This window comes from Cibotium barometz, chromosome 33, assembly GCF_041138505.1.
Source record: "Cibotium barometz isolate CiBa-2024 chromosome 33, ASM4113850v1, whole genome shotgun sequence".
NCBI lineage: Eukaryota > Viridiplantae > Streptophyta > Polypodiopsida > Cyatheales > Cibotiaceae > Cibotium > Cibotium barometz.
In genome coordinates this window covers 992,966-1,012,814 of record NC_141078.1, presented here as the reverse complement: position 1 = coordinate 1,012,814, position 19,849 = coordinate 992,966, and the positions used below count along the sequence as shown (strand labels likewise).

The following is a 19,849-nucleotide window of genomic DNA, read 5'->3' as shown; positions in this document are numbered from 1 at the left end:
AATTACTTCTTACCTTCGTGCTTTAGATTTTAACTGTCTATGGTTAATGAGCTTGATCAATTTCCAATCATCATCTCCAAGTTCAAGATGTTTCAACACCCTTAGGAGCAATGAACGTGAGAGGCACTAGAGTCTAAATAATGTAGCAATGCCATAATGACATCGGCTTCATTAACTAACCTTACTCCTGGACTAGGCCTCTCCATAGTGGAACAAGGCATGGTTGTTTTGTCAACCTGCCAGCCTCTAACTCCACAAGCTTTGAAGCTGCAAACAGCCATGATATCTCTATGTTGTCATAATCTTTTAGGCTCGCACATGTCAATAGAACCTCGCAAGTAATGCATCCTAAACTCCACATCTGATAGTCACTTAAGAGCTCTACATCAGACTATACGTTCCGACATCACACTATACAAGCATATTTCTCCATTCCGACTATACATGTTCCCAACATCAGACTATCCCCATAGAGCAGGTCTCCATTCAAATCATACATGCATGCAACACATCCTTACGAGGTTGGAGAAATCTGTCACCATTGCCATGTTTGCATCTTCTTGCTCGTCGTCTATAGCAAGGTCCTATATGGTAGCTATGGCAGCTCCTATTCTAAGAAAGGAAAGCATCGGAGTATATGTGAGATATAAGAAGCCCCTTAAATGATATTATCTAAAGTGAATTACATGCTTGGATTCTACCCATGAACTTACCAAAATAGTATGGCTTAGACAAGAGACAAAGTTCTATTTAACCAATGTTCGGTTTTGTACAGATTTCACTCAAGAGTACATATTCCAGCTTGCCATATCGATAATCACATAAATTGGTGTGAAAGCATAATAGTGCATCACAATAAAAGATCTCTAGTTTAATTTTCCTCGCAATCAAAAAAAGCTTCGCCAACGGATATTGAAAGCCTTATGATAACAACTTAGGAGCCGAAGGGTTATAAAGTCACCCCAGGTTTTACGGTGGTTGTTGACAGGGACAGTTCTTGCAACTGTTGAGGATCAACTCGAGAAGGTGCTCTTGTGAGGGCACACTGGGCAGCTGTTGTTTTTGGGAACGCTATCACGTCCCTTATGGACTTCTCACCAGCTAGAAGCATCACCAGTCTATCCAGCCCGTAAGCTATTCCACCTGCAATGACAAAACTTGAATTCATTCAATGTTAACAAGCACAAAAAACTAGAGATACCAACAGCACGCAATCAATGAAAACTACACACATACAGGCTGGAATACATGACAGCAACCAATACTGAACCCGCATTATGTGAGGACAAATGATGAGCAATTGAACACTTAACACACAGTTCCATACCCAAAAGTACAAAAGTACACCACATCTCAATACCTGACACTAGGAAAAATACTTTACTATGGGAATTCTAGACCAAGCAAAGGATTTGGCCAGGTAAAAATTCAACTCCAAGACTTTAATCTTCAACTTAGGCCTTGCTAATTTTGTGGACACGGGTGCTCCTCAAGCTTTACAGATCCCACAAAGAACAAGATGCGGAGCCAGCTGTACAGAATTTTGCAGAACTGGTCTACTGAGAACTAGAGAAGTTGTTTACATTGGGAGGCCAATACTTGAGTGGAGGGATCATCTAGATTCTATTCAGCACTGGAATCACTCCAACAGCTACCTGCACCTATGGAAAGACCGCAAAAGAGGAAACCTCTACACAGGCCCCACAAAGAAGAAAATAAACAGAGTCTGTCACTCCCCCACCTGCAAAGAAGCCCAGAGTCGAAGAGGAGGCACAAGTTACTACCAAGCAGTCTGCAAAAGCCAAGGGCTGCAGGGAAGTCTTTATTTTTCTCTTCACCTTATCATCTTAGAAGGGGGGATACACATCCACCAATTCTCATGCCATGAAAATCAATTTCATTTTTACACCATAAAAATGGCCTTCAGCCTCCTAGTGCTACATGGTTTGCAATGTGTCGTGCCTTTGACAACCCCATACAAAGAGAAAAATAATCGAACCTTCAAGTCATTTACAGTGACTGTCTACAAAATTATAGGGTTGTGCCAACAAGCTAGTAAGAAGATGGCCAAGAAGTTAAATCAGAAGGACCACTAGTGTGTATCCATGTCAAAGCTGCAATTGCGCTCAAGATAGAGAGAAAAAACTCTTCATCTGGAGATCAAAAACAGCACTTTCAATCTTTATTTATTAACACACGGCCTGGGCCATACATTAAGGCAAAAAATGTTTCTAGGAGTCAACATACAAAGGCAAAGAGAAAGCTCACCATGGGGAGGAGCACCTAGGTCCAAAGCTTCCAGTAGATAACCAAATTTCTCCTCTGCCTGTGGGAGAAAGGATTCAGCAAGCATCAGACCATAACCCTTATCACACAGAACAAAGCCCTGGAGCATCAACTTACCTGCTCTAAACTGATGCCAATGATTTCAAGCACCTTCTGCTGAATTTCCCTTCGATATACTCTCAAGCTACCACCACCAATCTGCCCAAGAAGTAACAAGGCTCCAAATTTAAACATATGCTTTTGGTTGGGAGGACTTGAATAGTTTCACCCTTTACCTTGCACTAAAATATTTTATGGTTCACTTCCACCACAACTAAAAACATTTTTGCTTAGCATTACCTCAACTCCATTATACACCAAATCATATGCCAATGCACGAGCTGTTTTGAGGTCTCCCATATCATCTGGGTTGGGAGCAGTGAATGGATGATGTAAGGCCTGCCCAAACACAAATGCTCCTAATCACAAAAATGACTCAGGACAACTTGCAAAACATGACACAACTAAAGCCCAAAAAGTAAGTTCAAATACCTCTAGCCTCTGCTCCAATTCATTCCTTTCAAACATGGGAAAGTCAGTGATCCAAAGGATGGAATGGGCAGACTGTTGCAAGGATGAATATCCTTGTAAGCAAACAATGGTAGTGAACATTTCTCAAATGCAAACACTGCACTTTTACACAACAAGACAAGAGAACCTCATTTATAATGTTCAGCTGCTCTGCTATGTATCTCCGTAGCCAGTCAAGAGTTTTGTTGACTGCTGATGGTTCTCCTACAGCAAACAGGACAAGATCCCCAGCTTTTGCAAGACAGCTTTGCAAGAATTCTTCCTTGTTTCCATTGCCCAAACTTGATATGAGGGCTGAAATACCCTCAAGTTCACCTGGCAAACACCCCCAAAATTAACGAGTGTTTCTCCTGACAGTTCTTTTTAGATTCCACGAGCGTTAAGGGGAAATGTAGCTATTCAACATCATTCAGGAATTTAAGATGACAACTTTATAGTGCTTACATAACTAGCATATACGGAAGGCCAAAAATGGCTTATGAGACCAAAGTGGTACACAATCTTGACAATCTATAGCATCACCTAGAGATATCATAAAAAAAGATGAAAAATGAAATGTAAGGTGCTCACCTCACCTTACATTCATGCACACACGGAAGCTGGTAGGGCCACTGCATCACTTTGAAGAAAGAAAGAAAGAAAGAAAGAAAGTTATATTAAATGTCTTCAAAAGACCATAAGGTCTATGAGAGTATAAAATCTCCAAAGCTCAACTAGTGACTATTTAACTATCGATCTTCCCGCTACACTGGATCGAGATTGGACATTCTGACGTACCTGCAGAATCAAGCCGCGTAGGTGGCCACGTGGGTGGCCAGGCCGAACAAGTGAGAATGTACAGGCCAAGCAGGGCCAGCAGCAGGTCTGTAGGCCTGATAAACGTCCGACTAGCACGATGGGGCCCTATAGAAAGCTATCCCAAGACCCACAGTAATAATCATCAAGTTCTATGCCTTCATCTCCGAAGATAGCAGTTCACACGTGATTGAAAGGGCAGAAAGCCAGATCTGTAGCAAGCAGGGTCTACTGCAACTTGGGCTGAGATCAGCAGCGTTGATCACCTTTTGTACTCTGGAAACATTCAGTTGTACATATTACTTGCATTGATGTAAGTTTAGTGTAGCAAACTTGTGAATGATAGCATGTATTGCAAATCTTGCATTGTGCATCTACCTTTGTTCACAAATTCATTGCACCAATAGTCTTAAAGACACAGCAGTTGAAATGCAAGCTCTAGAAGTGGAGTTGCGATGAGGCTGAGGAATGCACAAATTCATGGCACCAATAGTCTTAAAGACACAGCAGTTGAAATGCAAGCTCTAGAAGTGGAGTTGCGATGAGGCTGAGGAATGAAAAAAATATCTCCAGCAAAAAGAGGAACACATTGCTGTTGCTTCCCATGCTTCTTAGAATGATGGTCCTGGGTGCAACACTCTCAAGGGGGCTCCAAGCAATTGCCATGCTCATCATTCTGCTGGTCATCTGAAGGACCTCATCCATACTCTGCAGGGGCGCTTGGAGCTTTTCGCAAAGCTTTAAACCTATAGCCTCTCCCAAGGTAGTCTGCTATACCTTGTTTACGTTCACTTCAGGGGGGTTTGTTAGTCATTTCTCCTAATAGAAGTTCAAGTGTGACCCATGTGAACACACTTATTGTGTCTTGGTCTTTTAGACCTAGACTTAATAGTATTTTGTACTTTACATTTCATTATTATCAAAGTACATTTTCCAGCACTCTCACGTTTCTCTTTGTTCGAGGTGTGTGTGCTTGTCTGTTTGTGTGCAGAGCTTCTCCTGCTTCATCCAACAGACTTTGCACCTACGCCTTCGTTTTACGTTTAAGCTTGTACACGCACTTAGTGCCAATAGCACACTTGCCAACAGACAAGTCACAAAACTCCCAAGTACTGTTCTTTTCAATGGAGTCCAACTCCGAACGCATGGTTGCAACCCAATGCTCATCCTCCAAAGCATCAACGTGAGAAATAGGTTCCTCATTACATGCGGTGGCAAAAAAACCAGTGTCAACAAAATGTGAAGATGCTGAAGCACAAGTACAACCAACCATAAGAGTAGGCTGTTTGCTATCACGCAAAGTGTCGAATCAGCCAGTGATATACATTCCTAGGCTATGAATAGCTCCATTTTCATTGTCCAATGCATCACCCAGGGTCTCTTGATCAACATGTGGCACATCAGGACCAATTTGAGTAGTGTTAGGTGGCTGAATATCAAGAATTTCAGCACCATGTGATGGCTGTAAACGAGCCAAAGCGGGCTCTACATCATCAACATGTGACCCGAATAAAGGTAGCAATGTATCAAAGACACATCTTGTGGTCCAATTGATGGCTGTTTTTGACATGAAAGCAATGGTTGAGATGCAAATTCATCAAAGATAACATCGCGAGACAAAATGATTTGTCCTGTAGCAAGCACATAAAAATGATACCCTTTGCTTTCACTGTTGTAGCCTCTAAAGATACATTTGCATGAAGTTTGTCTTTGTTGGGTTGGTACATGCACATAAGCCAAACAACCAAAGACGCGCATAAGAGTAATCAGCCTCATAAGCTGTCATAGATTTCAAGGCTATAACATGCAAAGGCTTGATGAATAAAACTGGTTCTTCAATGGACAGAATTCAGCAATCTTTCGTGACGAAGACAACGCACAAGATAGACAGATATGTGCAAAAAAAGGGAAGAGAGAGATAGAGAGCGAGTCGGATACAATATTGGGTCCCAATACTCTATGTTGGGCCCCCACCACGAATGGTGTATTTGCTTTATTAGACTCATGAGAAAATAATGCAAATCTGTAGATCTTCACGTAGCTGTAGACTTTCAGCCTGTAGATGATCTGACTCTTGACCTTCAACCTTCACCTTTGCTTTAGGATTCCCTTTGGCTGTCCCGGCCCTTCGAACGCTTCAGCACTTTGTGAATTGTAAGATAATCAAATGAGATCCTAGCCTATGCTTTTATAGCACCTACATATGCTGGTTGGTGGAAGCAAACAGGGTCGGCCTGCTTTATATTCTCCACGACCTGAATATTGTGCTTTAAATATGCACCTCTTTGCTTTATGAGCTGGGCGCCTTTGCTCTTCTGCTGGCCAGGCTGCTGGGCAGCCTTTGTGTCCTGGCCAGGCCACCTGCTGAGCTGGCCTCCATGGCTGGCCGACTGGCTGCCCAGGCCATCTAGGCCTGGCCAACAGCCAGTCCTTGCCCCCTAGGGGCTGGCTGTCTGGCCGCCGGCCTGCTGGGCTGGCCTCCATGGCTGAGGGTCTTTATGGGCCAAATCTATGGTCCATGGGCTGCCCTGGCTAGCCCAAAGTGTAGGGTTCCCCCGACACTGATGCAATTCCTACAAGCAACTACATGTTGTTCTACTCAAATGCCTGGTAATTGGCTACAAGCCAAACATCCGGAACACCTGTCATCATTCCAGAGGTGCCAGGCCTTTCCCGCTAGGGGCTGGCCGCCTGGCCTCTTGCCTCTTATAGGCTGGCCATCAAGCCTATGCCTTATAAGGGCTGGCCCCACATGCTGAGGGTCTTTATGGACTAAATCTATAGTCCATGAGCTGCCCTAGTTAGCCCGAAGTGTGGGGTTCCCCCGACACTAATGCAATTTCTACATGCATTGCATTTACATGTTCTTCTACCCAGATGCCTAGTAACTGGCTACAAGCCAAACACCCGGAACACCTTTCATCATTCCATAGGGTGACTCATAGTACGGACTAGCACTGCTTCATGTGCGGGACTTGCATACCTAACCAAGACCATGTAGGGACCTGTACACCTAACATTGGACGCTTCACAAGGGACCACTTTCCACTCCAGGTCTTGCACATACTGTCCAGATATGTCCACGTGGCATCCAAGTGCACGATGCACGTGACAATGGTTCATCACATAGTTGGAACACATGACTGCCTTAAGTATGCTTACTTGGCAAATCCTTGCTTTTAAGCATACATCTCCATAAGAGTACGATTACGTCTCTCAGTAACACCGTTTTACTGAGGAGTATAAGGTGTAGTACATTGATGAGATATGCCACAAGACTGCATAAAAGTTGTGAACTCATTTGATAAATATTTTTCCCCTTGATCTATACACAAAGCAACAAGCTTATGGCCACAAGCATTTTCAGCCAAGGGTAAAAAAGCATGGGAGGATGCAAATACATCTGATTTGGTTTTCAAGCCATACAGGCCAGTGAACCGAGTGTAGTCATCAATGAAAGTGACAAAATATAGATGTCCCCCAAGAGATGGGGTCCACATCGGGCCACAAACATCACTATGCACAAGCTGCAATGATTGAGTAGCTCACACAATGCCATCCTTGGGAAAAGAATGTCGATGCATCTTCCCAAGTAAACAACCCTCGCATACATGCTTAACAAGGAGCTGCAAAGAAGGCAACTCACAAACCATGTTATGCTGTTGCAACTGCAGAAGAGGGGGAAAATTTAGGTGACCAAACCAAGCATGCCACAACTCAGTGTCACATAGAACTATAGGGGGTAGAGATAGCCATAGCATCATGAGACTCTTGCATATCCACTTTGTACAAACCATTGCACAATGTACTAGACATGACAATAGAATCTACATCTTGATGGTCATGAACTGAGCAACAATGATCAAAAAATTAAACTTTAAAACCCACTTTTAGCAAGAGCGGACAGAGAGGAGATTTTTATGAATTCCAAGTACATACAATGTGTCATGTAAAGTGCAAATGTCACCATTGTATGCTGTCAAATTTACATTCCCAATGCCCTTAATGGCATACGATGCATTATTAGCACACATCTCTGTACCACCTTTAAGTGCATCCTACAAAGTGGCAAACATCGTTTTACATGAAGTGATGTGCTTTGTAACACCACTATCAAAGTCATAGTTGCATGAAATGGAAACGGCAACGGCAACGGCAACGGCTGGCTTCTGGGAAACGGCAACGGCTCAAAACTAGGAAACGGTGGATGTATGATACATAATATGAGAATAATGAGAAAATTAATAACTAGGGAAAAGTTTGAAGAGTACACCATCATAATCTGAAATAAATAGTGAGCAAAATTTATAGAAAATCACTAAGGAAGCACTAGATGAGACAAATCAATGGGTGCTTTTTTTTTTGGAGATTAGGAAAACGAGAAACGGAAATGGCGACTTTCGAGAAACAACGTTTCCGCGTTTCCAGGCTAGGAAATGTTCGTTTCCTATTACTATGATCAAAGTACCAATCAACGTCAAAAACTAACATACAAGAAGAAGGGATAAATGATTACTACATGTGACAATCAATCCATAGCCATCATGGACCAAGTTGGCTCTTCCTTAGTGTCATCTTTGGTGACAGCCAAACCTTGTTGCTTTTTCTTTCATGTCCAAGTTAATAGTTACACCATTTCTTCTTGTCTCCACACTCTTTTGACGCAAGAAGATCTGAACGGGCAAGACCCTTGCCCTTAGGCTTAGCACTAGAAGATGTTCCAGATTTCCCTAAGAGGCAGCAGATCAGGTTGCCCTTAGGCTTAGCACTAGAAAATGTTCCAAATTTCCCTAAGAGGCAACAAATGCCTAATCTGCAGCAATCATGTTGTTCTGGTTTAACCGGGCTTGCTCTTCTTGTAACAAGAGAGCTACCAAATCATCAAATGTGTACAAATCTAAATTTCTCTTCATCAACAGCCAAAGAGTGGTAGCAAATCCTTGAAAGGATTCAAGTAAACCATTGAGAATAGTAGAAACAAGTGAACTGTCAGGTATCACCTCATCAATATTGATTAACTGCTCTCGCAAATCGTGAGAAATACATCCATAGAATCACCCTCAATCATATGCTCCGTGTCAAGCTTTTTCCGGAGATACGCTACACAAGCTTCATTGCAGATTTGATACAACGAGGCAAGTATATCCCATGCACCCTTAGCAGAAGTACATGAACGGACATGAGGAATGACTTGCCATCTACATGAGAGAACGATCAATGCATGAGCATGTGCATCTTTAGCTCCCATCTGATTTGTTCCTATGTAGAAGGGACAGGTGTAGGCGGGGCACTCCCATTGGAACCAAAATCACTAGTCCCAACAATGGACGCCCCTGACGTGCTAGCTGCAGGTGCAGGCCCAACATGTCTTAACAACTCAGCACAGCGCCAGATAAATATACCCATAAATTCTTTGCAACCAATACACGCTTCATCAAGTATGCCCACATGGAATAGTTGGTACCATCCAACTTATCCTCAATTGACAGCATGCCAAACAAGTCACTCATGTTTCCAGGCATTTTCCAATATGTATTCATTGACTGAACACAAATACTGAAACTAATCAAATTGTCTCAAATGTCTGCTAAATATACATACATATAACAAACTGTATGAACCAAATAACTTGCAGCCAAATGAACCAAAGTACTGCAAAAATTGGGCAGAATGTTCCTGTAAGGCAAAAATGCACAAATGTCGGCCAAAAACTTGTAAATCTTGTAAATATGAAAGAAATCCCCAAATTTTCTTACCTAGACCTATCAGTCCTTGTGAAATAGGCACAAATTTGAGCAAAATCTGTGATTTTGGGTGTAAATCTTGTAGATTATGCAAAAAGCCAGAGTACACGTTAGCAGTGTCTGGCAGCACACAACTGCGCAGAGTACACGTTAGCAGTGTACAGCAGCACACTGAAAGGAATCTGGTAGGGAGGTAGCAAGCAGTACGGCAGCGCAAACCTGTACGTGCAGGAGCTGCACGTACAGAGCAGGGCAGATCTGTACGGGCAGCACTGTAGGGAGGTGCATATTTGACACCAACTGTACGGCTGTAGAAGATGGCGAGGAGCAGTAGCGACTAGCTTAACCGGCTCTGATACCAATGTTGGATGAAGCAGGAGAAGCTCTGCACACAAACACACAAGCACACGCACCTCGAACAGAGAAACATGAGAGAGTGAGAGTGCTGGAAAACGTACTGTGATAATAATGAAATGTAAAGTACAAAGTACTGTAAGTCTAGGTCTAAAAGACCAACACACAATAAGTGTGTTCACACAGGAAAAAACCCCTGTCCGGCCATGGTAAAAAGTGCCCGTGAGTAGACTAGTTCACACCTGAACTTCTATGAGGAGAAATGACTGACAAAGTCCAGGCATGTGCTTGGTGTTGGTCTTATCTCAGACTTCAGAGTGCTCCCAAGGGAACTATGGTTGGGTGGTGAGCTAGCGATTCCCTCCCTGAAGGTCCAATAAACTAGCAGTAGTTTGGGTTTTGCAGGTTAAAGTCAGTTGCGATATCTTTGTTAAGCACGCCGGATACAGATCAGAAACCCTAATCCCTTGTGTGATCTTTGGGCAAGAGTATGGAGCATGCATACATATAAAGATGGCTATCTTAGTGATAATTTGATTCATGCATGCATCACAGAGTAGAGTAAACAACAGTTCTTCAAAAGTAGCAGGAACACACAGCTGTGATGAAGCGAACCACTCGAGAGCAAAGCCAGTCAAACGTAGATGTTTTACTCATTCAGCTTAAACCTCGGTAAACATCATAACTTCATCAATTCACGCTACATGACTACCCTGTCCAAATATTTGGGCAAGGATGATTGATGTTAAGTACCTTCATCTGATATCTTCAAGAAAGGAAGCCCCTTTGCCCCAGACTTGATTGCCTGCTGATATAAGTCCCCTTTCTTTAGCATTGTTCCAGAAAACTTTGCACCCCCCTCAGGGACAGTCAAGGCCTTCACCATTCCACCTGAGGCAACTGCATTTGAGAATAGTGAAAAGCTTGACCCCTTAAAAAGACTGGATACCTGTTTCCAAACCATCAGATGAATCAGGCATACACAATCTGAAAGAAACAATTCTGGCATTCAGCCAAATGACTCTTTACAGATAATATGGCAGACTAATTGAATAACTTACATCCACCAGCTCAATCCCGAATCGGAGATCTGGTTTGTCTGAGCCATAGCGATCCATAGCTTCCTTGTATGTAAGCCTAGGAAATGGATTTGGAAGCTCGACTCCCCTAACCTCTCGAAAAACCTGAGATTAGCATGAAGCTGCATCTTTAAAAAATTCAGTGTAAGAGACAAAATTATTCAAATTAGTTTGGAGCATTAATTGAGCAAACCTTAATTAGAACTTACATGTCTAATGAGATCTTCATTCAACTTAAGCATATCCTCAAGAGGAGTGAAAGCAAGCTCCATGTCCAGTTGTGTGAACTCTGGCTGCCTGTCTGCTCTCAAATCCTCATCACGAAAACACCTGAGCATAATCACCCATTAACCAATTACACTTGCAATTTGCATGTGCAACCATTCCCTCCTTCACGAACCACAAGAAACAGAAAGCCAAAAATCATCCTTAATCAATGTGATTGAAGTATGTCTGTACTTTGCAATCTGGTAGTATCGGTCAAATCCTGAGACCATGAGCATCTGCTTAAAAAGCTGAGGGCTTTGAGGTAAAGCATAAAATTCTCCTGGCTTCATCAAACACCAGAGAACCATATTCAGAACCACACCAAAATGCTTCGTTTCATGGTAAAACCAAGTAAATCACAGCATAAGCAAGGCTGACACACAAATCTGTCAGATTCAAAACCACAATACACAGCAAAGAACGGCATGCATCAGAATATTCAGTCCCGATGGCCTGCACCCCTCCTCAAAGTATTCCCATTACACGAGTATAGGAACTACACACTACTGCCTGTGACTGGTTGCTGAAGAGCATCAATTTGCACTCATTGCAGCTGGAGGTAGGAGCCTAACACTGCTAAGTATCATGGGCCACATCAAGGTACTGCTTGCAAAAACTTAAAAGTAAGAATTTATAAATGGCTATTAGGATGTGCCTTTTATAGCCTCTCAATGGCATTTGAGGCAGGTAAGCTATGCATACATTTTCATACATGGAAACAAAGAGAGGGTTTGCAATGAGAGAAAAAATGACAGGGGCTGTTCAATTTTAACATGACAAGAGGGCAAGCCTAAAAATAGGGTTTTCTTAGATGTAATACATGGTATTCTTGCATCTAATCAATTACCTTGAATGCCATGCGCACACCCTTCGGGTTGCACGGTGACAAGCTAGCATCATCATCATCTACAGCATCATCGTCATTGTCATCAGAATCGCCATATCCTCATCACCAGTATTATGGAGGAGCTTAAGTGCCCAGTCGCAGCCCCAACAGCAGTTGGCTGCCAGCAAGCGACTTAGGCAGCCAGTCAGTCTAGCCTCAGGAGGTGGTCAGCAACATGGGCAGCAATTTGCATTATTATCCTGGCTGCCATCACTTTTAGACCATAGAACGTTTCAAATGAGTCTCTTGATTCCCCTTTGCAGCCTTTGGAGAAACACCAGCAAGAAGCAATCCAAGTCATGAAAAGCAAGGTCTACTTTTCCACTACCATTTTAAAAGCCACACCTAGATTTGCATAACTTTATTCTGATAACCTCTAACATTGGTGCAAGTTGTTGTGCTCAGGTGATGATGTCAATCTCCACGAATATCTTGATAATTGTCAACTAAAATAAATTCAATTTCCCAGAGTAGTTATTACTTTCGAGCAAGCCCAAAAACCTACTATTAGAAGAGGATTGTACTTGCAGCACCCGTTTGTCAACCTCCACAAAGGACATTGGGAGCCAGCACCAACTCGGCATAGGAACAAGGCTAGTAAATAATGCTTTTCTTATTTCTATTTATGATTGTGGCATGTGCTTATTTGGGTATGAATCTGGCCTTGTTTGGGCACACTTTTGGCCACCTTATTGGCCGCCCAGTTGGGTGTGTGGCTGGCTACTACCTGACAGCCCTGTTGGCCACCTCTCTTGCAATCATGTAGCTGCCACAACTCAGGGATTAGTGAGGGATTAGGGGGTTTAAACCCAGTCGTGGACTCCATCATTTGATTATTAGATTTGATCCTCTTTATAGGAGAGGCAACCTTTACAAGGTGCGTGCATATGTTGCCACGTCACATCAAGATGCCGAGTGTCCCTATGAGGTGTCACCTACATATACCATTGATTACATAATCCTTCTAAGGGGTTGTTCCCACATACAAGAGAATCCACACACTAGCGGTTTGTTCACACACACTAGAACCGCTTTATTTAAATAGCTTAAATACACACATTACAGTGTTAGTTTACACAACCACCTAGCACTATGTTTATTCCCACATTAATTACCATTAATATCTAACAATCTCCCCCATGGTAATAATGTGGCTAGAAGGCCCCCTCGACTAGGTTTGCTTTTTCCTTTGGCTACTGCTTCTTGTTGTCGGAGGTAGTAGATGCAGTGTTTGTAGAATCTTCATCAACTTTAAGCTTGGCAAGTCTCTTTCAACACTCTCCCAGGCTTGTGGTAGTAATCACATTTTCCTTTCTTCTTGGTGTCACCGTACTTTGCTATTGTCTTTAGAGAGGAAGGCCTGATTTGCTTTGTTTGTCTCCCCTCTAGATTTAAATTGCTCCTCATGAAGAAGTAATCCAACCAGCTCCTCAAAGGAAATGGGATTACCTCCTCCTCTCATAGAGAGAGACAAAGAAGTGTGAAAACTTTGATAGGGCTCAGGTAAGGAATGACGAATTGTGGAGACTAACTTCTTTTCATCAATGACCTTATTTATGTTCAGTAGTTGTTCTTTAAGGCCTGTAAACCTGGCAAGGTGATCCGCTATGTAATCCCCTTCATTCATTGAAACCAATAGGGGACCCGGAACAATTGAATAACCACCACTTCAAATACGAAAGACAGCATCACAACACAGCGGAAGAACTTTAAATAATACAATAACACCGCACTGAGCCGGAACGGACGGCCCTCATAGGAACTTCTTTATTCACACAGAAGCTTTTACAAGATACCAAGGTGCGGGTGCATACAGCACCGAATTTTCCACAAAGCATCAGCACAGATCTTGCCCAGATTTCTATCCAGTGTGCCAAGATACAGACATCTCTAGGAGCTGTCCAAAACTGTCCCAAAACAGTCCTCAAATCAGCTCATAAACCATCCATAAATCAGCCCGGTACGGAGCCAAAAGCTGCCCTGTACTCCGTGCCAAATCAGCCCCAAAATTGGGCCTCAAACCAGCCCCTGAAGAGCTCTCAAATCAGCCCTGAAAACAGTCCATAAAAACAGCCAAAATTACCCCTTTGGTGTGGAAACCTATACCGCGTGTGGAAACCTATACTGCCTTCTATACAGCTACAACACCACTGTATAGCTGCTGTACCATCCGTACAGTCAGTGTAGAGAGTAGAGGAGGTGATGTACAGCCTCTGTACGGCTTCTGCAAGAGGGAAGACAGGGTTGTGTGCTGTACGGCCAACGCAACAGAGAAGAGAGAGAGAGAGAGAGTCTGCAGTTCTATGGAGGAAGTCGACCAGCCCGGTAGCATCTTTGGAGCAAGTCAACGAGTAGAGAGAAGAGAGAAAAACTCCAGGAGGGATGCGCATGATGATAAAACAGCCCAAACCTGCTTTAATAGAGTCGACTAGCTCTATTTTTGAAGTGCTTTTCCACTTTTTGACTAAAAGTGGTTGAATCATCCCAAAATATCCACTTTATGCTTTGCTTGGCTTGTACTCCAAGTTTTGGCCCAAAAATATCCACTTTATGCTTTCCTTGGCTTGTACTCCAAGTGTTGGCCCAAAAATATCAACTTTATGCTTTTCTTGGCTTGATGCCCAAGTTTCATCTAGGTGCCTCCTTTTGTTCACTTGTCCAAGCCCAAAAATAATAATATGTCCAGCCCATCATTAATGATATGTGAACACACCGATTTATAAATGTTATGAGTCACTTTGATGAATAAATATTAAAATCCCATGCTGCTCATGCTGTATGGCCATCTTTCAGGCCAAACCATGCCAGTAAAATGCTCTAGCGTTCTTTTGTGGAAAATCCCCGTTCACACCTTGGTTCCAGACAGTGTGAGACACTGTTCAAGACTGTGAGAGGACCAAATTGGTGACATTCATGGTTGTCCAGCTCCCGCATGAGGTACATAACTCATGCTTCGTTATGGGATTGGAACATGGTCTCAAGTACCAAAAACTGGGCAGCTCTCACAGAGTTGTAGGATTGGATGTGAGGAATGATGGATCGCTTTGGACATTGGTTGAGCATCACGGGTGTCCCACCGTCTTTGATCCTCAATGGGTCCATGTGGTAGTGCTTGAATACCTGACACAACTTGGGCTACTATTTGAGTCCCCCTTCCTGCTGGAAGATGGTGCTACAAGACAAGGCTCTTGCTCTGTGACAATCTCCCATAGCCCCCTAGCTATAAGTAGGCTCTTCATCATGAGGCTCCACAGTGAATAGTTAGGACCATCAAGCCGATCTTCAGTGGTCATAACCCACCAAACCCAAAAAGATCAGTAGGTGCTCTCTGCAACATCCTCACAATAGAGGATTTCCCAAAGCTTGATAGGGTGCAAGGAACAGTGAAGCCCCCTTGGATGTAAGCTCTTGGGAAAGTAAGGGAAGGCAAGAAATACGGGAGTGCACACAAGGCACAGAGATCAGACACGATGGAAGATGCAATCGCCAAAGTAAACCAGAAAACAAGGTGTATACTTGAGTGAGCAAAGCAAGGCTCCGAGAAATGTGCACAAGAACAAGAGTGTCTAGAGTTTGCACATATACTAGAGTGCTTATGGATGCTTCGTAATCCACTACTTGATCCCCTTTTACAGAAATTCTCAATTCTATGCTAACCAAAAGTTGTTTTTTTTTTAATTAACCCCAAATGAGCCTAAATGCTCCCCCTCCCTAAATGATCCTCCTCCTCCTCCCAGCGACTATTCCGGTGTGGCCAACTCTCCACACCACGCGAACACAGGGCACATGCTGATGATGCTTATTGCTCTATTGCAACCACGTGGCTGCTGTTGTGGCACCAACCCCCACACACGACTCCACTAGGTGGAGCATAGGGTGGGTTGTGCAGCTAGCAAGCAGGGATGAGCAAAGATGGACACTGCAAGCGGTGGCGCAGTCGAGCTGAGCACAGTAGAGCAAGGGTGTAGCACGTAAGGCAGAGTAGGCACAGCTGGGTTGACCAGGGGCAGAGGAGGGGCACAGCAAGAGCAGCAGGTGGCTGGCTCTGCAAGGCCTGTGCGGCAGCAGAGGTGACAAAGGCAATGGGCTCCAATGACATGGCTGTAGGCGGCAGCCACCCACCACAGGACAGTGTCGCATGCACTCTGCACTGTAGTGCATGGTGACAAACTGGCTCATCATTGTCAGTGCAACATTGTACAGTATTAGTACCATTCAGGATGATATTTGTCGTACGCTGTGACCCCATTGTAATCCTCAGTCCAGGATAAGTCACGCACAAGCTACGTAGGTCATTCTCAGCCATAGCAAGTCAGTCAGTCAGTCTAAGTCCCTTAACCCACTTAAAGAAACACATTCATGCATATACAGTCAATAGAAACCTTAGGGTTTGCATTAGAAAGCATTCTGCATATTTCACATCATTCATACATTGCATCTAGACCATGGCAAACACCCCAGATATCATCTAGTATTTATCAGGATATTTACTAGGAATTTTCTGGTAATTTTCCCATCATTTTCAGCATTTTATACATATTTTATGCATTTAATGTGGACATGGGCAGTCGGCCAGCTCTATAGCCAGCCGACGGCTCTTGTGGTCCATATAAATAGAGCCCTAAAAAATTCAGCCATTCATTCAATCATATTTCAGCATAAGCATTCAAGCGCTTGGCATCTTCGGCACAAGGAGCATAAGCGATTGCAGTTTCAGCCACCATCCCTCAACATTTGTCTCCTACAGCCCTAGGCGCCTCAAACGCATGAGCATTCAGCACTTCTACATCAGCAAAACGCATCAGTTCAGCATTTCACCTTGCGTTTTCTGCATCCATACAGTTTTCAGCATTCATCATCTCATCGTTTTGCTCCAGCCACTTGGTGAAGGTAAAATGCAGCATTCATATTCATTTACAGCATTCATACTCAGTCTAGAACAGTCCCAAAGAGCCCCTCTCTCAACCTCAGCTTTGCATCCCCTTCTCATTCCATTGGGAAGAGTGCATAGGCTCAAGATTGGACATCTTTGGTGCTTCTACAGCAGTGTACAATTCAGCCCAGCACTTGGTCTTCAGAGGTCTTGCGTTTGGCTTATCGTCAGTCACACCGTCAGTCTCTTTAAAGATAATAAAGCAAATACTATCTCGTAAACGGGATAGGGGGCCCTTCAATAGGTAATTTGGGACCCCATACGGTGTACAGTTCTCATCTCTCTCTCTCTACATCTCTTTAAAGTTTGAAGTCATTAAAGTGGATTGCTAAACTCGCGAAACTCAGGATACAAAAGACGGTGTGAGCATTTGTGTGACAGGATCCTCCAATACGAATACTTCCGCTGCATGTTACATTGGTATCAGATTCAACTTGTCCACACATACCGTATCCTAGCGTGAGGGCATCCTTGGATGGTCAAATTGTGTTCCGGCACGACCACCGACTTCAGCATCATGTCTACAGAGGAGAGTACCCATCAGCCAGAAGACGTCTCCCCCGAAGGAGACCTTGCTCTTCCGACTACCGCAGACACCATAGCTCTTCATGGAGCTCAGAACCAGCCGCTCATGGAGTGTCTCCAACTCTTGGAGGCAATAGCAGCACGTCCTCCTCCGCCTCCAGTAGCCCCCGACTACATCTCCCTCTTCTTTCAGATGGAACAACAAAGAAGAGAAGACGAGGCCCGAAGGAGAGAAGAAAAAGCAGAAGCAAGAAAACAACAAGAAAAAGCAGAAAGACGGGACTATGAGGAAGCCCAACGCAGGATCGACAAAGACCGGCGTCGGGCTGAACTCGACGCTCGGGAGCACCAACGAGAGCTCGATCAAGAACGTATGTTACTCGAGCACCAAAGGAAAAAGGAGACCATTCATCTTAGATACCAGCACCTCTCTTCATCTTCCCCCGCCTCAGGTGCCACCAGCCAGCAGTCTGCAGCATCAACTACCGTCATTCGCAGTCAACCAAATTTCAGTAAGTATGATGGTAAGTGTGATCATTTAGCAGTTAATCAATTCATTAATCAATTTACTGCTCATTTTCCATTAGCTAGGATCCCAGATCCTCAAAATAGAGTCACGTAGCGGGTCCCCATTCCACAGGTGAGGCAGTCACTTGGTGGCAGCATTGGTCTAATCTTTATACAAACGAGACCACAGGTGTCACAACTTTTAGCTGGGATATCTTTGTCCATGACCTGAAGACCACATTCCTTCCGCCCCAGTACATGACCAGTCTGGCTGGACTCTGACAGAACGGATCCCCAATGCTTCAGTTTTCCTGCAAGGTTATTACTTTAGCACAACAGTTAGCGCTATCTGCGTAGGCCAAGATGGAGCAATTCATTCGTGGATTGGATCCTAACATTCGGTTCACAGTTCGCAACTTTGAACCCAGTACATATGACTGGGCTTTGACTCTCGCTTAGAATGAAGAAATGAAGATGAACGGAGGCAAGCCCAAGCAGTCATCCCAGTCCAGTACCAAACCCTAGCAGCAGCAATCCGCTGCACAGCCTCATTCCAACGAGATTTCATTGTCTCGCCTCTGTTGCGGTGTGACATGATCTTAGGAATTCAGTGGTTCCATCAGTATGAGCCTATTCCTGATTGGGGGCAGGACACTTTTACTATTCGTAAAGGTTTTCCTGAGCCTGTCATGATTCGTGGGGATAGAAGCATTCTTGGTATCCCATTGATTTCGCATCTCCAGGCCCGACGAGCTATCCGGAAGGGAGCAGAAGGAGCACTACTTTATGTTCGTGCTCAAACAGCCTCTACCTCATCGGTAGCATCCATCTCATCTTCAGTCCCTCAGTTAGCAGATCTCCTATCTAGACATCAGGGCATTATGCTCAGGGACGATCTCTCACCTAGTATCCCACCCTCTCGTCCTGTGGATCATCATATCGATTTGGTCCCTAGGGCAGAACTCCTAGCAAGTTTCCCTCTTGTCTTTCCAAGACTTTCAAGGGCAAGCTAGAACAGCAGTCAATACTCAAACATTTGAAACCTGTTCCTTATGGACGTATTTTCACAGTCACCACAGAACACCAAGCACTTAAGTGGCTCCCGACGATGCCAAGTGCCCAATGGAGTGCTCAACACACTAGACAAAGTCAGCTCTTCCACCAGGTTGGAGGAATGATCAAGTACATCCCTAGTCAGCATAACCCAGTAGCAGATATTCTTAGTAGAAAGACCAGCATCCAGACCACTCAGGAGTCTACCATTCTCAACATCCCTGGAAAAGACTTAAGTAGCAGAGAAGATCAGTATGTCGATTTCGCAGAGTTTGGTACTCAACCCAGTTTGGTCCTCAATTTTGAGCCTGGCCATTATTCAGTTCACAGACAGGCAAGTATGTTTAGATGAGATATCCACTTCAAGGAAGGGGATTGGGCCTATCTGTGTATCATGAAACAAAGATTGAAACAAGTGGGCAAAAGTTGTCCCAAGCTTTCATTCCGTAGTTTTGGAGCTTTCCCAATAGTTAAAAAGTTAAGTGATGTCTCCATGAAGTTGAAATTGCCTAACAGTTGGACGATGCATGATGTTTTCCATGTTTCTTGGCTAAAACCGTATGTTGGACCAGAAATGTTTGATGTTTCAGATAAGCAGCAGCTAGACGTAGTAGACGAACCAGAAGTCATCGAGCCCGAGCAGATCCTTCTTCATCGTTGGAAGCATGGTTCCAATCGACCGATACGTCAATTCTATACAAAGTTTCGAGATCGAGATACCCACAAAGCCGTATGGCTAGACGAGGGATTCTTTCAAGAGTACCCCCAGTTGTTGGCGGACTACTTGGAAGCCATGAACCTGTTGCCAAGCTAAGCAGGAGTGAATGTCACATACACTCTGCACTGTAGT

General features: G+C 43.9%; 1 protein-coding gene across 2 annotated transcripts in view; it reads right to left on the bottom strand.

The window, feature by feature from the left end:
* Nucleotides 1-725: 725 nt before the first annotated feature.
* LOC147619171 (tRNA synthetase class II (D, K and N) family protein) overlaps nt 726-19,849 on the bottom strand; it is an 89,144-nt gene continuing 70,020 nt past the window's right edge. Inside the window, exons 6-15 of one of the 2 annotated variants that reach the window (XM_086772791.1) lie at nt 11,288-11,379; nt 11,038-11,158; nt 10,811-10,933; nt 10,503-10,698; nt 2,984-3,171; nt 2,818-2,889; nt 2,626-2,724; nt 2,404-2,484; nt 2,269-2,326; nt 726-1,143 (exon numbers count right to left, since the gene is read on the bottom strand). In XM_086772791.1, coding sequence (XP_086628917.1) covers nt 950-1,143; nt 2,269-2,326; nt 2,404-2,484; nt 2,626-2,724; nt 2,818-2,889; nt 2,984-3,171; nt 10,503-10,698; nt 10,811-10,933; nt 11,038-11,158; nt 11,288-11,379 — 1,224 coding nt within the window. In that variant the 3' untranslated portion in view covers nt 726-949. Of the gene's footprint in view, nt 1,144-2,268; nt 2,327-2,394; nt 2,485-2,625; nt 2,725-2,817; nt 2,890-2,983; nt 3,172-10,502; nt 10,699-10,810; nt 10,934-11,037; nt 11,159-11,287; nt 11,380-19,849 lie in introns of those variants that run through there. The other variant, XM_086772793.1, reaches the window with a different exon arrangement.